This window comes from Chrysochloris asiatica, unplaced genomic scaffold, assembly GCF_000296735.1.
Source record: "Chrysochloris asiatica unplaced genomic scaffold, ChrAsi1.0 scaffold00009, whole genome shotgun sequence".
Taxonomy (NCBI): domain Eukaryota; kingdom Metazoa; phylum Chordata; class Mammalia; order Afrosoricida; family Chrysochloridae; genus Chrysochloris; species Chrysochloris asiatica.
In genome coordinates, this window is record NW_006408527.1 from 21,909,109 (window position 1) to 21,927,997 (window position 18,889).

General features: G+C 41.0%; 1 protein-coding gene across 1 annotated transcript in view; it reads right to left on the reverse strand.

Moving 5' to 3' along the window:
* Positions 1-5,588, reverse strand: part of RNPEP (arginyl aminopeptidase (aminopeptidase B)) — a 28,002-nt gene extending 22,414 nt beyond the window's left edge. Inside the window, exon 1 of the mRNA XM_006834137.1 lies at positions 5,119-5,588. Within this exon, the coding sequence (XP_006834200.1) occupies positions 5,119-5,565 (447 nt within the window). The 5' untranslated portion in view covers positions 5,566-5,588. The remainder of the gene's footprint in view (positions 1-5,118) is intronic.
* Between the last annotated feature and the right edge of the window lie 13,301 nt (positions 5,589-18,889).

The window sequence follows — 18,889 nt, forward strand, 5'->3', positions numbered from 1 at the left end:
TGGAGGGTCAGAGAAAAAGAGGAAGACCCCCCAGTGAGATGGATTAGCAAAGTGGAAGTACCAGTGGGCTCCAGCATGGCAACAATTGTGACATTGGCCCAAGACTGAGCAGTGTTTCATTCTGTTGTGCATAGGGTCACTATGAGTTGGTACCGACTCAATGGTACCTAACAACAAGGAAATATGAACTATGAGCACTAATTAACACAAGGTCAGTGATTGAAACCTACCAGCTGCTCCTTGGAAACCCCATACAAAGTCACTATAAGTTGGCACCAACTCCACGGTACTTAACAATAACTAGTTAACAATACCAATAATGTTCAATAATTATAACACATATCCAACTAATGTAAAATGTTAATAGAAGAAATTGTATGCATTCATGTATGCATGGAGGAGGATATGGAACTCTACTATACTCAAGTGTTCTGTTAAGCTGAAGTGTAAGCCATTTCCTTGATAAAACCTTTTCATTGCTGCTGTTAAGTGCTATGGAGTCGGTTCCGATTCACAGCCACCCCGTATAGGGTTTCCAAGCAGCTTGTGGGTTTGAACCTCTGACCTTGTTGCTAGCAGTCCAGTGTTTATCCAACAACACATCTTCACTGCTTTTGCCTCTCTAGAGAACCTACACTAAGACAACCATGTAGGACACACACTGTCCATGTATACCCGTGGCCAATCTGTAGGATCAGAAGTGGCTGAGGGGCATCCTCATGCTGCCCAAAGCATAGCTGGGAGGGGACTGGTGCTCTGGAGGCCTTTGCAGCCTGAGTTCCACCAGGCTCTGGTCATTGGAAGTGGGGAGGGGACGTTTTCCCTGACTTGCTCCAGTTAAAAATGGTTTCTGTACAATAATTTAAAAAAACAGACTCCTCAGAATCAGGTCACACAAATTCACCACCTCAGAAGAGAAAGAAAGGCTTCTGGTGGGTGACTCCCTTCCTTTGCACATGAGGCAGAAGAAAAGAAGGCCCAGAAAATGCAGGATACCAAGACACCCAGGGACCCAACTGAAGGTAAAGAAATCATTTTAAGTAAGAAACAAGATTTCATGACAATTAGACCTCTGATGCTGTGGGTTAATGTGCTGGACTGCAAATTCAGTTTTGAAATGCAAGGTCAGTAGTTCAGGCTCACCAGTTGCTCGTCAGATACCTTATACAGGGTCACTATGGGTCGGAACTGACTCTATGGCACTTAACAACAACAGTAAGTATCCTGGTGTAGTGCTGTAGGATAAGCACTAAACCAAAGGTCAGTTTGAACTACAAGGTCAATGGTTCAAACAAGTTGCTACTCAGAAACCCTAAACAGTGTCCCTAAGAGTTAGAATCGACTCAAGGACACTTAACAACAAGTATCAGATTGGGGAGTGCTGTGGTTCTTTAAGATAAGCACTGGACTGCTAACCACAAGGTCAGCGGTTTAAGCCCACCAGCTGTTCTACAGGAGAAACATTAGATTTTCTGCTCCCAAAAAGATTTACAAACCTGGGAAACCCTATACAGGGTGGCTGTGGGTTAGAACAGACTCAACTGCACATAACAACAATTGTTTTTGAAAAAATAATAAACCAGATGTTGTGGAATTGAGTTGATTTCAGTGTATGGTGACCCCATGTGTATCAGAGTAAAACTGCTTCAGAGGATTTTCAATTGCTGACTTTTCAGAAGCAGATCACAAGCCCTTTCTCCTGAGGTGCCTCTGGGTAGACTTGAACCTCTAATCTTTTGGACAGCAGCCAAGTGCATTACTTGTTTGCACCACCCAAGGATAAAGTCTACTAATTAAAGTATAATTTCCGGGTGTTAACAATAAGAGCTAACACTATAGTAGTCTCGCTATATACAACCACATTAAGCACTTACACATACGTAAGTAAAAAAAGTATTGCTACTAGGATTCCAGTTCATACATGCATGGGTTTATTTCAAACAAAACATGTTTAACATGTCCCTGCAATCAGTGGATGGCTGCAGACAAGTCCTCTCAATAATCCACTTATCTTAATCTCAGTAGGGTACTTCCAAAAAAGGGTCCAATCAAAACAGTGGTTTCCGAGGGAATCTTCTGAGCCAGTTCAATTCAAGGAAGAGAGATCAGCTCAGAAGAATATGGCGACCAATTTGGGGACTTTATGTTGTTGTTATTAAGTGCTGTCGAGTCGATTCCGACCCATAGGGACCCTGTAGAAGGTTTCCAAGGAGAGACTGGTGACCTTGAACCACCAATCCTGCAGTTCAAACCGACTTTGCAGTCTAGCACATTAACCCACAGCGTCACACCAGGACTCCTATATATTGACAGACCTTCTCAAAAGGCCAAGAATTTTTTTCCTGTTACAGCAATGCATCTGCTTCAAGAACAGCAAGGGCTGCCCTAGGAGAATTTCCTTAGGAAACCTTACCCAATCCAACCTACAGCCTGGATCTTGCCCCTTCAAACTTTTTTTTTCCTTCCCCAAATTCACAGAATACTTTGAAGTCTTTCAAGAATGCCAGAACTGCTGTGCAGATGTTGTGTCAACTGAGGAGTACAGAATTCTTTGGGGAAAGGTCAGAGATGAAAAAAACATCTTCATAACAAACCTGTTAGGGATGGGGAACGTCCGGCCCACAGGCTGTATAAACCTATGAAATCATGTGGTCTGGCCCTGCCAAGGCAACCCAGCTGGGACTTGAAATTCAATAAACCTAGGAGCTTTTTTCATAGCAGCATAAATTTATATTGTGATATTATAAATATCCAAATGGCCTTTGGCAGAAAAACGGTTTCCCACCCCTGATATAGATGGAGGATATGTCAAGAGGATATGTCAGGAGGATAGCTTCACATTTTGTTACTTTTATTGAATAAAGGACTGCATTATTTTCTGCAAATACTTTTCAACTTCAAAGGCAACTTATGCCAAGCACCTAGACGAGTAGGGGGCACATCTTATTTCCCTGTGCCACAATCCCTTACCCATTTTTGCTTGAGTTTTAAAAAATATTGTTGTACATACTGCTGTACACTGAGAACCTGAAGTCAGGGAGAGGTTGCTACAGTGATTAAAGTGAGATGATTCAATGGATTGTGACGAGGGGAAAGATGAAATACAGGCAACATTAATATAGACCTTCACAGCACAAAGGACAGTTCTTTTTAATGTATAGACCATTATATCTTAAAGTTACTGGATCTGATATTTAATTTGAAGTGGCACATTCGGCAGGAAAATTCAGGGAAGGCTTAGTTTTTTCAGCCCCCACCTCCCCCCCATTCAATTTCTACTTCCAGCCCAAAACTAGGAACCAGAATATAACAGCAACCAAGGTTATCCTTATGTTATCCTGACAGGGCACTGGGTTTTCCCTTTGCCTTAGCATCAGCCTGCATTAGGTTTTTGTTAAAAAAATTTTTTTTATTAGATTCTTTGCCATGAAACCAGAAGAACTAGATGGTGCCCAGCTACCTAACATTTTGATCAATAATTCCATAGAAGAATCTTGATTAGGAGGAGGAAAACGCAGAATTTCAAATTCATGGTCTCCTTACTTTTTGAAGCCATGTGGCTGGATGAATCTTGATATAATCTTTAAACCTTAGATCAGAATTATCCCCTTAAGTCTTTTTCAAACCAAACAGTAGATTGGATTAACTAGTAAAAAAATTTCTGCCTTGAACGTTTTGCTGCTTTAAGAACTGTCAACAGAAAATCAAACTGACAACAGCAGCTTGAATGACTGCATAGGAACAACCCAGAAAAGAAAGGGGAGAATGGTTACACAGCTCCAAGAAGGTCATTAATGTCACTAAATGGTCCATGTAGAAACTGTTAAGTAGAATCATTTACTCTGCATATTCCCAACAAAAATAAAATGAAGCTTTTTAAAAAAAGAATTAGAATGAACCATAAGGTTCATTTATTACACCAATGGTGAAAGAACAGAAAAAAAATGTCCTTTGAACCAGTTCGAACAGCAATGGGAAACTGATATCTGGATAAGAAAATTTCAGTCACAGAGGTTAAGTAGTGAATTGTAAAATTTGTAATCCATCCTATCTGAGAAATGACTAGCAAGCATTACCTAAGGTCTCTCCATGAAGGATTTTTTGATTCTTACAGATACCTGTCACATAACCTTCCTTCTTTATTTCCAATATGTGCCCACACACACACACACAAAAATTAAGATTTGAGAGTCAATCAACAGTGAGAAGGCCAAGTTATTATAAAGTCTGAAAAAACAAGAATCAACCCCATTTCATTCAGTCAATTCCCACTCACAGTGACCTGACAGGGCAGAATAAATATGCCCTATATGGCACTTAACAACAACAACAACAACAATAAGGTTTCCAACGCTATGAATCTTTATGAAAGTCAACACCTTTGCCCTGCAGAGCAGTTCCAACTGATCACCTTTTAGTTCGAAGCCAAGCGCTTTAATCACTGGACCACCAGGGCTCCTTTTATCGAGTATTAAGTGCTGTCGAGTCGGTTCTGACTCATAGCGACCCTGTATAGGGTTCCCGAGGAACGGCTGGTGAGTTCGAACCGCTGATCTTACAGTTCAAGCAGATTTTGCAGTCCGGTGCATTATCCCACAGCTGCTATCCCCTAATTCCAGTTCTAGATTGTACTCTTAATTCTTTTGTTCCTCAAATGGGGCTTTACAGGCAGAAACAAAAATAATTATCTAGCTTTGTTTGAGCCAGATCCCGGCACATCGGACAAAGGACCAAGTAGCACAATGGTTCAGAGCCGATTAAGGGACTGATTCAACACGGACCTAGCCCCCAAAGCCCCGTGACAACACGGGTCCGTCTGTGAAGAGTCGGTTACCCGGAAAGGCTAAGGTACCTCCTTCATGCAGATATAGCGACGAGTGACAAGGCACGACAATGGCCAAGGAAGCCGGGCCACATAGATGCAATGACTGAAGAGAGAACGAACGGTAGGTACGGGAAAGGAAAAAGGCTGACAAGGGTCCCACCCAGGAGGGCTGTGAGAATCACTTCTCTTCCTTCTCCCAAAGTGGGTGCGGGAGACCGAAAGGACGGGGGAGGAAGCGGCTGCGAGAGGCCGGGACGAGAGCCGGGGGTCTGGGCACCCGGGAGTGCACTCACCCCTGGGCCCTCCCCGACGCGGTAGGTGAGCTCCACCCGGAAACGCTCGCCGGAGCGGCAGGGCTGCGTGAAGGCCAAGCACAAGACTTGGCCGTAGTCCGAGAAGGGACGCGTGTGGAAGGGCACAGACTCCGCCGGCAGCTTCTCGGAGCCAGGCCGTTCCCGCCACAGCACAGCCGCCGTCACTTCGAGACACGGGTGCGAGTCGAGCAGTAGCTCGGTGGCGCCCTCCGGCACCAGACAGCGCAGGTCCAGGGCCACCGAGCCGCTAAGTCGCCGGCTTCCAGGCCCTGGCCCCGGCGGCCCGAACTCGGCCCGTAGGTCCAAGTGCAAGTGTAGCATCTCGAAGGCTCGGAAACTAGAGGCCGAGGCCACATCTTGTGCCTGCGCCGAGTGCAGGGGCCGCCGGGCCGCCCCGCCGCCTGTGGAAGGTGCGCCGCTCGCCATGGTCTCAGCGTGGTGAAACACCAGCCGGGAAAGCCGGCCGGCGCCGCGAGTTGCGCGAAAAGCCACGCCCCAAGCGTGCTGCGACGCCACAGGTCACCCCCCGCCCTCACACAACAGGCCACGCCCCATCGGGCGCTCGCTCCAAGTAGACCACGCCCCTCTCTAACCTAGTCTACCTCTTTGTATGGGTTTGCGCCTCTGTGGCTGAGATGTTCTCTTTGCTGTTAGGTGCCATCGAGTTGGCACCAACTCATAGTGACTCTGTGCACAACAGAATGAAACACTGCTCGGTCCTGGGCCCACCTCACAATTGTAGCCACACTTGAGCACACTGATGCTGCCACTTTGCCAATCCATCTCGCTGGGGGTCTTTCTCTTTTTCTCTCACCCCTCCACCTTACCAAACATGATATCCTTCTTCAGCAACTGGTCCCTGCTGACAATATGTCCGAAGTATGAGAGATGAAGTTTGGCCATCCTGGCCTCCAAGGAGCACTCTTTTGGCAGCCCATGGCACTTTCAATATTCTCATCCAACACCATAACCCCAAAACATCAATTCTTCTATGGTCTCCCTTATTCACTGTCCAGTTTTCACATGCATATGAGGTTATTGGAAATACCATGGCTTGGGTCAGGCGCACCTTAGTCCTCAAGCTGACATTGCTGTTCAACACTTTAAAAAGGTCTTGTGCAGCACATTTGCCTAATGCAATACATCGTTTGATTTCTTGACTGCTGCTTCCATGAGTGTTGATAGTTGATCCAAGAAGAATGAAGTCCTTGACAAATTCAACCTTTTCTCCATTGATAAGAATGTTGTTTATTGGTCCAGTGGTGAGGATTTTTGTTTCCTTTACATTGAGATGCAATCCATACTGAAGGCTGTGGTCTTTTATCTTCATTAGTAAATATTTTAAGTCCTCTTCAATTTCCGCAAGCAAGGTCGTATCATCTTCATATTGGAGGTTGTTAATGAGTCTTCCTCCAATCCTGATGCCACATTTTTCTTCATATAACCCAGCTTCTTGGATTATTTGCTCAGCATACAGGTTGAATAAGTATGGTGAAAGAATACAACCCTGTCGCACACCTTTCTTAATTTTAAACCATTCAGTGTTGCCGTGTTGTTCGAACAACTGCCGCTTGGTCCATGTACAGATTCCTCTAGCTTTATACAAATATCTTTGTCCGGGATATTATTCTATGAGTATGTACAGCACTTTAAGCAAGAAAGGATGGTGGGATGGATGGTCTATATACATTTGTTCAAATGTAACCACTGTCCGGGCGGGACACCCTTCTCTGCTTACTTTCCTGTCTCCTAAATCTTCCAGGCTGACAGAGGGACACAGTTGATTGAGCACTGATTTGAAAGAATTGGGTTCCAGATCTCTGGGCACTGAGCCACTTACTAAGACTGTGAATTTTTCTGAGTCTCTTTCTGCACTCGTAACATAAAACAAAAAAACTAAAAAACCCCATTGCCCTGGAGTTAGTTCCAATTCATAGAGGCCCTATAGGGTCTACCCTATAGAATTCTACTCTTAAAAGTGCCCCATAGGTTTCCCAGGATGTAATCTTTACATATTGATCACTATTATTAATACCACATCCAAGTAAGATGAAAATAATTAAAAAGATGTTGCAGCAGTATGTCAACAGAGACTGCCAGAAATTCAAGCCAGATTCAGAAGAGGACATGGACCAAGGGGTATCAGCTGGAGCTTGATTGAAAGATGAAAATACCAGAAAGATGTAAACTTGTGTTTTATTTCCTATGCATTCTACTTGTGGATAATAACAAAGTATGGATAACTGCATCCTTCTGTATGGGTTGCACCTCAAAGCAAAGAAAACAAAAATCATCACAACTGGATTAGTAAATAGCATCATGATAAATGGAGAAAGATTGAAGTTGTCAAACTTCATTTTGTTTGGATCCCCAATCAACATTCATGGAAGCAACTGTCAAATGATGTATTATTGCATTAGGCAAATCAGCCTAATTCACTAACTCTCACATGCATGTGAGATCATTGAAAATACCATGGTTTACTCTTTAAAGTTATAAACCATGGTATTTTCAATGATCTCATATGCATGTGAAAGTTAGACAGTGAATAAGGAAAATCATAGAAGAATTGATGCTTTTAAATTTTGAGTCAGAGAAGTTGGACCACCAAAAGCACAAAAAATCTGTCTTGGAAGAAGTACAGCCAGAATGCACCTTAGAGGATGGTGAAACTTCTTTGCCTTTCATACTTTGGACATGTTATCAGGATGGACCAGTCCCTGGAGAAATACACGATGTTTGGTAAAGTGGAGGATCAGTAAAAAAGAAGACCCCCAGTGAGATGGATTGACAAAGTGGCAGCAACATTGGGTTCAAACATAACAAATATGAGGATGGCATAGGTTTTGTTCTGTTTTGCATAGGATCATTATGTCGGAACCAACTCAACAGCACCTAACAACAGCAACATGGTTAACATTGTAAAGAATGGGAATTCCAGAACACTTCCTAGTGTTCAAGCAGAACCTATATAAATGAGGATAAGTTTAAAAAAAAAAAAAAAAAGTATTGCTACTAGGACTCCAGTTCATACATGCACAGGTTTATTCCAAACAAAACATGTTTAAACATGTCTCTGCAGCCTGTGACTGCGAAGAAATTGATCTGTAGGCAAACAAAACATGTCTCAGCGATCAGTGACTGGCTGCAAACAAGTTATCTCAGTATACATTTGTCTTCATCTCATTAGGGGGGGCTGCCAAAAACAGATCTAATCAAAACTGGCTCCCAAAGGGATCTATCTGTTGGACCAGTTCAATTCAAGGCAGAGAGGGCAGCTCAGAAGGTTTTGTGGCAACTGTCTTTTGGGATTCCCAAAGGGTCAACCTGATTTTTTCAGAGGACAAAGGAAAATCATGGAGGGTTATTATGAACAACTTTTAAAACACTAGAAAACTGCATTGGTGAGGGAAAAGCCAGGGAAATTTGTACCAAGAACCTTATTTTTTCATCACAACAATGCACCTACTGATTCTTTGGGAGTACCAAGGGCTGTCCTATAAGAATTTTGTTGGAAAACCTTACCCCATTCACCCTACAGCCCTGATCTTGCCCCTTCAAATTTCTTTTTGTCCCCAAAACTCAAAGAAGATTGAAAATGTACACTATTTGAGTCCCTGCTGTTTTGACATGGTATAAATCGAAGAACACAGAATTCTTTAGAGAAGGGTTGAAGAAATAGAAACATCGTGTTCATAAGTGCACAGACGTAGATGGAGGATATCTTGAGAAGCAATAGTGTCATATTTTGCTATTTCTGTTTAACAAAGGTTTCTATAATTTTATAGCAATACTTTTGTAACTTTTTCTTTTTTTAATTTTTATTGTGAATTGAGTTTGAGTCAAGGTTTACAGAGCATATCATGTTTTACATTCAACAAATCATACACTTTGCTTCATTACATGGTTTCAAATCCCTCTGTGTACCAATAGTTAACAGCATTTACCTCTGTTTAGTATGCAACAGCTCACCTCCCTCTTGTTTTATATTGTCTGCCTGTCACTCATGTTAACATGTGTCTGCCCTCTAGCCCATGAATAATTTTTCCTCCCACCCCAACTATCATAGATTGTTTCTTTTATCAAGAAAACCTTTTAAAAAAACAACTTTTTACTACATTGATCTCATACAATATTTGTCCCTTTGTGATTGACTAATTTCACTCAGCATAATGTCCTCCAGGTTCAACATGTTGTGAGGTGTTTTATACATTTATCATATTCTTCAATGTTTCATTTTTTTCTTCAAAAATTTTTATTGTGAGTTGAGTGAAGGTTTACAGAACAGACCATTAGTTTTACGTTCAGCAAAACATATACTTTACTTCATTACAATGATTATAATTCCCTCCATATACCAAGAATTAACAGAATTACATCTATTCACTTTGACTATTGAATTCTTCTGTATTTCCGACTACCTTCATCTTTTCTCTGCTAACCTCCCTCTTGTTGTATATTGCCTGCCTTGTCACCCATGTTAACATTTGTCTACCCTCGAACATGTGAATAGTTTTCCCTCCCTCCTTTCCCTGACACATAAACATCAGATTATTACTTTTATCAAGAAAACTTTTTTTTTTAATTGTAACTGTTTACAACATTGGTCTCATACAATATTTGTTCTATTGTGATTGACTAATTTCACTCAGCTTAATGTCCTCCAGGTTCATATATGTTGTGAGGTCTTTCACAGATACATCATTATTCTTCAACATTGCATAATATTCCATTGTGTGTATATACCAAAGTTTAACCATTCTTCTGTCTTGTTCTTTTTGAAATAACTCTTGTAGACAACATATTGAAGAATCCTGTTTTCTTTTTCATTCTGCTTGCTCTGTCTCTTGACTGGTGCATTTAATCCATTTACATTCAGTTTAATTATCTATAGTTATTAATTATTGTCATTTTGCTGTGTATTTTTTTTGTGGTACAGCTCTTTATTTTTTTGCTCTACATAATTTTCTGTGCTGAGTTCATTTTATTTGTGGAGTTTTTTCATTTATATTGTGTTAATGTTTACTAAATCTGGTTTTCTTCTTTTTTTTAATTTTGATAGGAAGGTTATTCATTTTCTTTGAAGTTAACCTGTGATTTACTAAAATTGTCCCTATTTAAATCAATCTGTTTTATCTTGTAATCTACTTGACTTCCAAAACAATTGGAAGTTCTATATCAACACCATTCTATCTTTTTGCTTTACAGTTGACTTTATTACAAATTGATATCTCTGTTTCCCTACTTTCAGACTTACAGGTTGGTTTTTACTTTACATACTTCTATACCTGAATTGAGTCACGTATAGTAATCTCAGTTTGTTGTCTGCTGTTGGTTCTCAGTCTAAAGAACACCCTTTAATATTTTTTGTAAAGGTGGTCTGGTCATTTAATTTCTGTTTATCATGAAATGTCCTAATTTCATCATCATATTTGAGTGACAGCTTTTTTGGATATATAATTCTTGGTTGAGAATTTTTTTTCTGTCAGCGTGTTGTATATGTTATTCCCATTGACTTCTTGCCTGCATGGTTTCTGCTGAGAAAACAGTTAAGTCTTTTTGGTTCTCCTTTGTAGGTAACTTTTTGTTTTTCTTGAGCTGCTCCGAGGATTCTTTCCTTGTCTTTGGTTTTGAAGAGTTTGATTATATCTTGGTGATTTTCATTTGGAATCCATGCGGTTGGGGTTCATTCAACTTCTTGTATACTTCTCATCTTTCATGATGTTATGGAAATTTTCTTTCAATAACTCTTTGACAATTTTCTCTGTATTTTTTACTGTCTCTTCCTGTACTGGAATTCCAATCACCCATAAGTTATTTATTTATTTATTTTACATTTTTATTGTGAATTATGTGATCGTTTACATGGGAGAACGTTAGCTTTACATTCATCCTATCATATATTGTTTCAATGCCATGATTACAATCCTCTCCATGCATCATCAAACAACCAAAGGGTCTACCCTGTAAACCTGCCCCTCGGTCATCAGCAGCCCCTCTCCTTCTCTGGGTCTAGAGTCCACAGCCACTCCATCTCTCCACGTCATCATCTCTGCCTACATCTGGTGTCACTGTTTCTCTGGGTAGGGTCCCACACTCTGTGCTCTTCTCCCTTGATGGTCCCAGGGACCTCTGCTCCTGGACTGCAAAGTCAACCACTCCCCTCCTTTTGCTACAAAATGTCTACCTTTACATTTCCAAACCTCACAGTCAGTCCTGATAACAATTATTCACTATTGTACCACAAGAGTCCTATCCCCATCTCCTTTCATCAACCTCGCCCAGACAGAATGGATACTACTCAGTAGAGATTCTACCTTCCTCCGTGCCCTCTGGATTAGGTTCCTTCTTGAAAGCTTGTAAGCCAGCCACTTCTTGCCTTTGTAACCCCTCCATTTAGGGTAGCCAATGTTCAAGTTGCCCATCCCTGTCTACCCTGTATACCAAGGAGGTGGGAATGATCCTCGCTGTAAAGATCTGTTCCCTCCCATAAGTTATTTTTCATGGTGTCCCACTTAGATTTTCCTCAAATTTTGTCATTCTTTTTTCTGATTGTTCTAGCATACTTGTATTGAGAGCTTTATCTTCAAGGTGATGAATTCAGGCTTCCATTTAGTCGAATATACTCTTTTGCACTTTCAATGTATTATCCGAATCCACTCTTTTGCACTTTCAAGGTATTGTCCATTTCTGGAATCTTAGTATTAATCTTCTGGATTTCTAGTTGCAGGTTTTGTATTGTTTCAAAATTTGCATTTCAATGTGTTCTCAACTGTTTTCCTGAATTCTTCTGAAGTTTCTTCTGGATTCTCCTTACTTTCCTCAATATTTCTGTTACTCCTTATAAAGTACCTAAATATCATTATTTTGAATCTTTTTTCAGTTAATTCCATTACCTTTGCTTTCACAGAAATGTTTTCTGGCTCTGCAGACTGGTCATTTGTTTGAGCTATTCCATTTTGTTTCTTCATGTGAGGTAAAATTATCTGTTGTCTCAGGGGGTTTTGTGCGGTTGCCATATTTTATTTATTTAATTGATGGTTGTGTGTTGATGTATTCTAAGGATCTTACCAACTGTCTTTTATAAGTGTAGTTAGAGAATGGAAGCATGTACACCATTTTTATTCACTGTTTGTGCAGCTCAGTTGGCTGGTGTTGACTGCTATGTGTCGTTGGTCAGGTGGTACAGGAACTGGTATTAGCTCTTCCCTCGTGGGTGGAGCTCAAGAGGGTGTGGTTGTGGCTGGGCTGTATGAGCATGGTTGCTGTCTCCTGTTGGGAGAGAAAAAGAAAACCCTTTCCCCATATACATATACTAGAAAACAAAACAGAATAAGCAATCAAGGTGACAACAATGACATGAGAAAATAATAAAGAGAGAAAAAATAAATACAGGCAGCAACCTGTATTTATTTTATAGACTATAATAACTATAAAGACAGATGGTGGTGGTGGTGGTAGTATACTGTAGAGTCGGTTTTGACTTCTAGTGACCCTGAATAGGGTTTCTGAGGCTGTAAATCTTTACGGGAGCAGAAAGCCTCATCTTTCTCCCATGGAATGGCTTGAAGTTTCAAACTGCTGACTTTGAGGTTAGCAGCCCAACTTGCAACCACTATGCTACCAGAGCTCTTTATAAAGACAGGGACAGGGAAACAGAGCTATAGAAGAGAAAAATGAGAGAAAATAAAAGCAAGAAACTAAACAAACACTTAAGAGTAAATGAAAGAGAAAAGAGGGATAGGAAAATGGAGCTATAGAAGAGAAAAATAAGAGAGACAATAAAAGGAAGAAATTTTTAAAAACCAGGGAGAGAAAAGATGAATAGAGAGTAGTAAAGAAAGATCAAAAGGCAGGGAGAAGAGGAGGGGAATTGAGAAGCAGGAGAAAAGAAGGAAAAATAAAAGCAGAGCTAAAAAGCATAAAATTCAAGGGAATAAAAAGGAGAAGAAAGAATAAATAAAACAAAACAAAAAAACACTAGAACAACAAAAGTAAAGAACCAAACCCCAAAAGAAAAACATAAAAAGAGTACAGAGAAGTGAAAACTCTGGGGGATCCTACAAACCAAGGAAATCAGGAGGCATGGGGGAAGATTGTGAAAGCAGAGTTTCTGGTCTTAGATGGGAGTTCTTATTGGCCTGGGTGTTACATATGTTGAGGGAACTCAACCAGGAAGTGGTGTGTAGAGGCCCTTGATGGAGATGGTTTCAATACCTATTTGGACCACAGGGCAGCCGGGTGCAGGGTGACTGGTTAAATGCTAATCTGGTGGCTCTGCAGATTCTGTAGGTCTAGAGCTGATCCTGCCTGAATACAGGCACCAAAGTGGTGCACTAAAGCAGCACAGCCAGCCCCTGCCTCATTGGCATAGCTCCCAACCACCATGTGGCTCTGAAATCAGTAGAGCAGGGTCTATACTGGGATAAATGAGGGTAGGGGCTGGCCACAAGTCTGGTTACCTGGGGAGCATGGGGAAAAAGAAGGAACCACACCGTTCCCATTGCCTTTGTGAATCTTCTTTGTCAGGCCTCCTTCTGTTGCCAAAACTGCTCACAAGACGGTCATGCTGTTTCTGGTGCACTGTTCACGAGTCAGTCTCCCTCTCTCACCACCTTTGCTTAGCTTCTCCTCCCAGCAAGCAATCAATCCACTTCTCTAACTTTTCCTTGGAAGTTCAGGGTTCCAGAATTTTCATCTGTGTCTATTTCATTTGATCTCTCATTTCTTTGTTGTAGAGGGTCTGTGCAGTATATCTGCCTAGACTTCCATCTTGTCAGAGTCCTGTCTCTTTGTTCTTGTAGTGTTTTCCAAAATTCTTCTAAAATTTATTCTGTGCTCTGCTTCCTGTCCTCAATCTTTCTATCAATCCATTTAAGGTACCTAAATATCATTCTTTTGAATTGTTTCTCAGGTAGATCCATTACGTTTTCTTCTTCAGAGGCGTTTTCTGGCTCTGCATCTTGGTCATTTGTTTGATCTACTCTCTCTTGTTTCTTTGTGTGAACTAAACTTGTCTCTTATCTCTGAGACATTGTGGTATCTTTATATTTGTATTTAGCTTATGAATGTATGTTGGTGTGTTCTTAGGCTCTCACCAATTGTCTCCTCATAGATATAACTAAATAATGGAAGTGTGTGCATCATTTTCTGTTTACCATTTGTGCAGCTTAGTTTAGGGTAGGTTTGTCTGGTTCTGGCTGATATCTATCATTGATCAGGTGGTATAGAAGCTAATATTGATTCTTGTCCAATGGGTGGCGCTTCAGATGGTACAGCCATGGCTGAGCTGTATAGGTATGGTTGCTGTCTCCCATCTGGTGGGGCAAGAGGAGAAGTCACACACAGGAAAACAAAACAGTACCAATAAACAAGCAAACAACAGCAAAAATAGAATGTAATAAAGGAGAAAAAAGAAACATAAATGGAAAGCAACAAGAAAATATATATACTTGTATATATAAGTAAAAAGAGAAAAGATGAGCAGGAAAATAGAGTTGTACAAGAGAAAATAAAAGAGAAAAAACATTTTTAAAATGAGAGGGATGATGAAAAGAGAATGCGACTAGAGAGCAGTATAGAAAAATTAAGGGGAAGAAAAGAAGAACATGGTAGAAATGAGAAACAAGAAAAGAATAAAAAACAAAATTAGAGACTGAAAGTATTAAAATCAAAGGAAGGGAAAGAGGAAAAAGAAAGAATAAACAAAAACAACTAAACAAGAAAGGGAAAAAAAATAAACAAAAACCCCGTGCAGTTGTTGGACTCCGAGAAGCAAACTTTGGGGGTCCATACAGTTGTTGGACTCAGAGAAGAGAAAATTCTGGGGGTCCCCAGCCATCCAATGAACTCATGAGGTAGTTGGAGGAGGGATGTAACATGTGAGTTTCTAGCCCTAGTTAGAGTTCCTATAGACTTATGTGTTATCTAAGTTCAGGGCACCCAAACTGGAAATAGTTGTTGGAGACCCTTCAGGTTGCTGGTTCTGGTGATTATCAGAATCCAAGGACACGTGGAGGCAAGATGGCTGATTATGAAGATTTCCACTAGCCTAATTCTGTCCTGGAGGTTCTATGGGTTCTGTAGATCTGGAGCAGAGACAACCTGAATCCAAGTGCCAAGGTGACGCAAAGAGAATCACATTAGCTCAAATTGCATGGCTGTGGACTCCCAAAAAGCAGGGTCTGCTTTAGGGATAAATGGGGATGAGGGCCAGTCTCACCTGCTATCCAGCAAGAAAGAATTGAACATTTTCTTTTGCTGTGTGAATATGCACCATCAGTTTGCCTCTCCAAAGCTGCTTGCAAAAGTTCAAGATGGCCATGCCGTGTCTGCCCAACAGTCTGTTCACCAATCAGCCTCCTTATTTTCCACCCCTGTTAAGCCTCTCTTCCAGGAGATATTTAATTCACTTCTCTAACCTTTTCTCTATAGCATAGGGATCCAGAATTGTTCTCTGTGTCTACTTTTTTTGGTCTCTCATAACTTTGTTGTAGAGAGCCTGTGGAGTGTGTCTGCCTAGTCCAACATCATACTGGAAGTCCTTATACAACATTCTTAAAAATGTAAAAGTAGCAAGATGGAAAACAGACTAGTTGTTGACAGGGATTGAAGTGAGTGGGGGGAGGAGTTGATGGTGGAGGACCAGCATGGAAAATTTCTTGGATAATGTAATAATTTTGTGTCAAACTCTGGTTGATTCCCAAATCTAAGTATTTGGGGACTTTCACTGTGCAATATACCAAATCCATAAAGTGGTATATTGCACAGTGAAGTTTTCTGAATGTAAATTTTTTTAAAAAATCAATTAAGATATGGGCAAAATATAGAATACAGACTGTGACATACAAATCTATTACAACAAGTTACATAACCACACTGTTGGGTATAGGGAAGAAAGAAGCAGGCCTAAATAGCTTTGGAAAACAGTTTTTAAAGTAGATACTGAAAAGTTCAAAACAAAAAGAACTGTGCAAAACACTGTGCTTGAGGCAGGGCTTGATGGCAGACTAGGCAGAAAGGCTGTACAGATCCCTGTCAGTGAAAGCACAGAAAACCAGGTGAAACAGATTCTGAGGACCATCAGGGAACTCAGAACTTCAGATAGAAAGCTAAATAGATGTTTTGAGTGCTTACCAGGAATAATAATTGGAACAGGAGCCAGAAAGAAGCTCCACACTGGTGAACAGAGGGGAGACTTACATGAGTAAGCACCCTCAGGGAATGACCTACATCACATGTGCAAGGTTTTGTGATGCACAGAATGATTGGCACTGTTCTGCACTGCTGGGGGAAGGATCTGCCTTGGGTGCAGGTGGAGACAGAAGAAAGTGATCCAGAAGTCTCTTCCAAAGTGGATCTGGCAAACCCTGGGCTGGTTCTAATTAGGAGAGGCAGATAAATGGACTTGAGGGGAAAAAAAGAAGGTCTGGAACAGAGTATATTGGCACAAAGGGATCACTGTGGAATTTCTCAATCGACTTTGAAGGCAAGGATCTGCTACATGACGCTAAAGAATTACTCATATTTTCCCATGATTTTTCATTTTATCTGTGTTGCCTAGCTTCAAATATATATTATTCCTGTGTTTTTTTTAATGACATTTGACTTTGGTGCTTAGTCTTGAATTTCAGACTTGCTTATATTTTGTGGGAGAGTTTCTATTCATGCCTCATCTGACAAGAGACAGTAACTACAACCATACAGCCACAATTGCTCCCTATAAAATCACACCAATAGGGAAATAGTCAATACTAGCTGCTATACACCAGAGGAGCATCTACAACCAACACCTACTAAAACACCCTTAAAGGAGCTGTAAGAGTAGTGAACAGGGAAGCTCATTTCCTGATCACACCTACCAGAAGGCAACTGGAGTATATTTAAGAATACACCATCATACATTCATCTAATTAATACAAGTATAACAATACTACAATGCCTAAAAAACAGCATAAAATTTCTGTTCAGGAGCAGAAACAAGTCAAAGCAGCTCAAACAAACCACCATGAAGATGAGCTAAGAATGGCATTGGACAATAAAGAGGCTTTGGAATTGTCTGAGAGGGAATTTAGGAGAATGATACTGAGGTGCATTGAAATATTCCACAGAAAAGTTGAGGAAAATAAGGAAGAAGTCAGAAAAGTGCTATAAGAACAATCAAACAAAATACAGCATTGGTGTCAATATAAAACCTGCAAAAAGTGGTCCAGATGACTAATGCTAAAATATCAGAAATGTACAGCACACTGAAAGGGCAAAGGAGTAGAGTTGAAGGGATGGAAGCCAGAATCAGCGAGCTTGAAGATAAATCTCTCAATACTGTTAAGATAGAAGAACAAGCAGAAAAAAGAATGAAAAAATCTGAATAGAGCCTAAGATTCATGTGGGACAACATGAAGAGGAATAACCTAAGGCTGATTGGATTCCATAGCAGGAAGAGACAAAGAAAACCATAGACAAGATAGTTGAAGAACTCCTGGAAGAAAATTCTGTAACATATTAAAGGACAAGAAGACAAACATTCAAGAAGCTGAACAAACCCCAGTCAGGATAGACACCAAAAGAAAATTACCAAGACATATCATAATCAAATTCTCTAAAATCAAAGACAAGGAGAGAATTCTGAAAGCAGCTAGGGAAAAAAGAAGTGTTGCCTACAAAGGAAAGCCAATAAGAATAAGCTGTGATTTCTCAGCAGAAGCCATGCAGGCAAGAGGACAATGAAGAGACATACACAAAACTCTGAACAGAAACACTGCCAACCAAGAATCATATACCCAGCAAAGCTGTCAATCAAATATGACTGCAAAATCAAAACATTTCAGGATAAACAGAAATTACAGGATTTTGTAAAGGCAAGCTAGCATTCCAAAACATACTAAAAGGAGTTCTCTGGACTGAGAACCAACAAGAGCAGACAACAACCAGAGAATGACATATGTGGCAACACCAAGGAGCTCTGGCAGCGTAGTGGTTATGAGTTGGGTTGCCAACCTCAAGGTCAGCAGTTCAAAACTACCAGCGGTTCCGTGGGAGAAAGATGAGGCGTTTAGCTCCTGTAAAGATTTACAGCCTCGGAAACGCTGTGCAGGGTCACTATGTGTCGGAACTGACTCTACAGTACTTAACAACAACAACAACAACACCCAGAACTCAGTCCAGAGATAGAAGAGTCCAGAACAGAACAAAACTACAAGAATCAAATTAGGAGAGGGGTTGCGCAGTGAGGACTACAACAAGTTTACTAGAATCACAGCGAAGACTGGGGGTCCTATCACACTGCAATCATGTGTCCAGCGCCTCAAATTCCGACTGAACCTGTATGAACTGAAGGAAGGTCGGCAGATCAAGCCTTACACTCTCATGAGCATGGTGGCCAACCTCTTGTATGAGTAGCGGTTCGGCCCCTGTCACTGCTGGATTGGACCAAGGACGTTTAAGCCATTCATTTGCTCTCTGGACCTCATTGGCTGCCCCATGGTGACTGAAGACTTTGTGGTCAGTGGCACATGCACTAAACAAATGTACGGGATGTGCGAGTCCTTCTGGGAGCCCAACATGGATCCGGAACACTTATTTGAAACCATCTCCCAAGCCATGCTGAATGCTGTGGATCAGGACGCAGTGTCCAGTATGGAAGTCGTTGTCCACATTATTGAGAAGGACAAAATCATCACCTGGATGCTGAAGGCCCGAATGGAGTAACCTCTTCCTCCTGCACACCGAAGCCCATTCTTTTTTTTTTTTT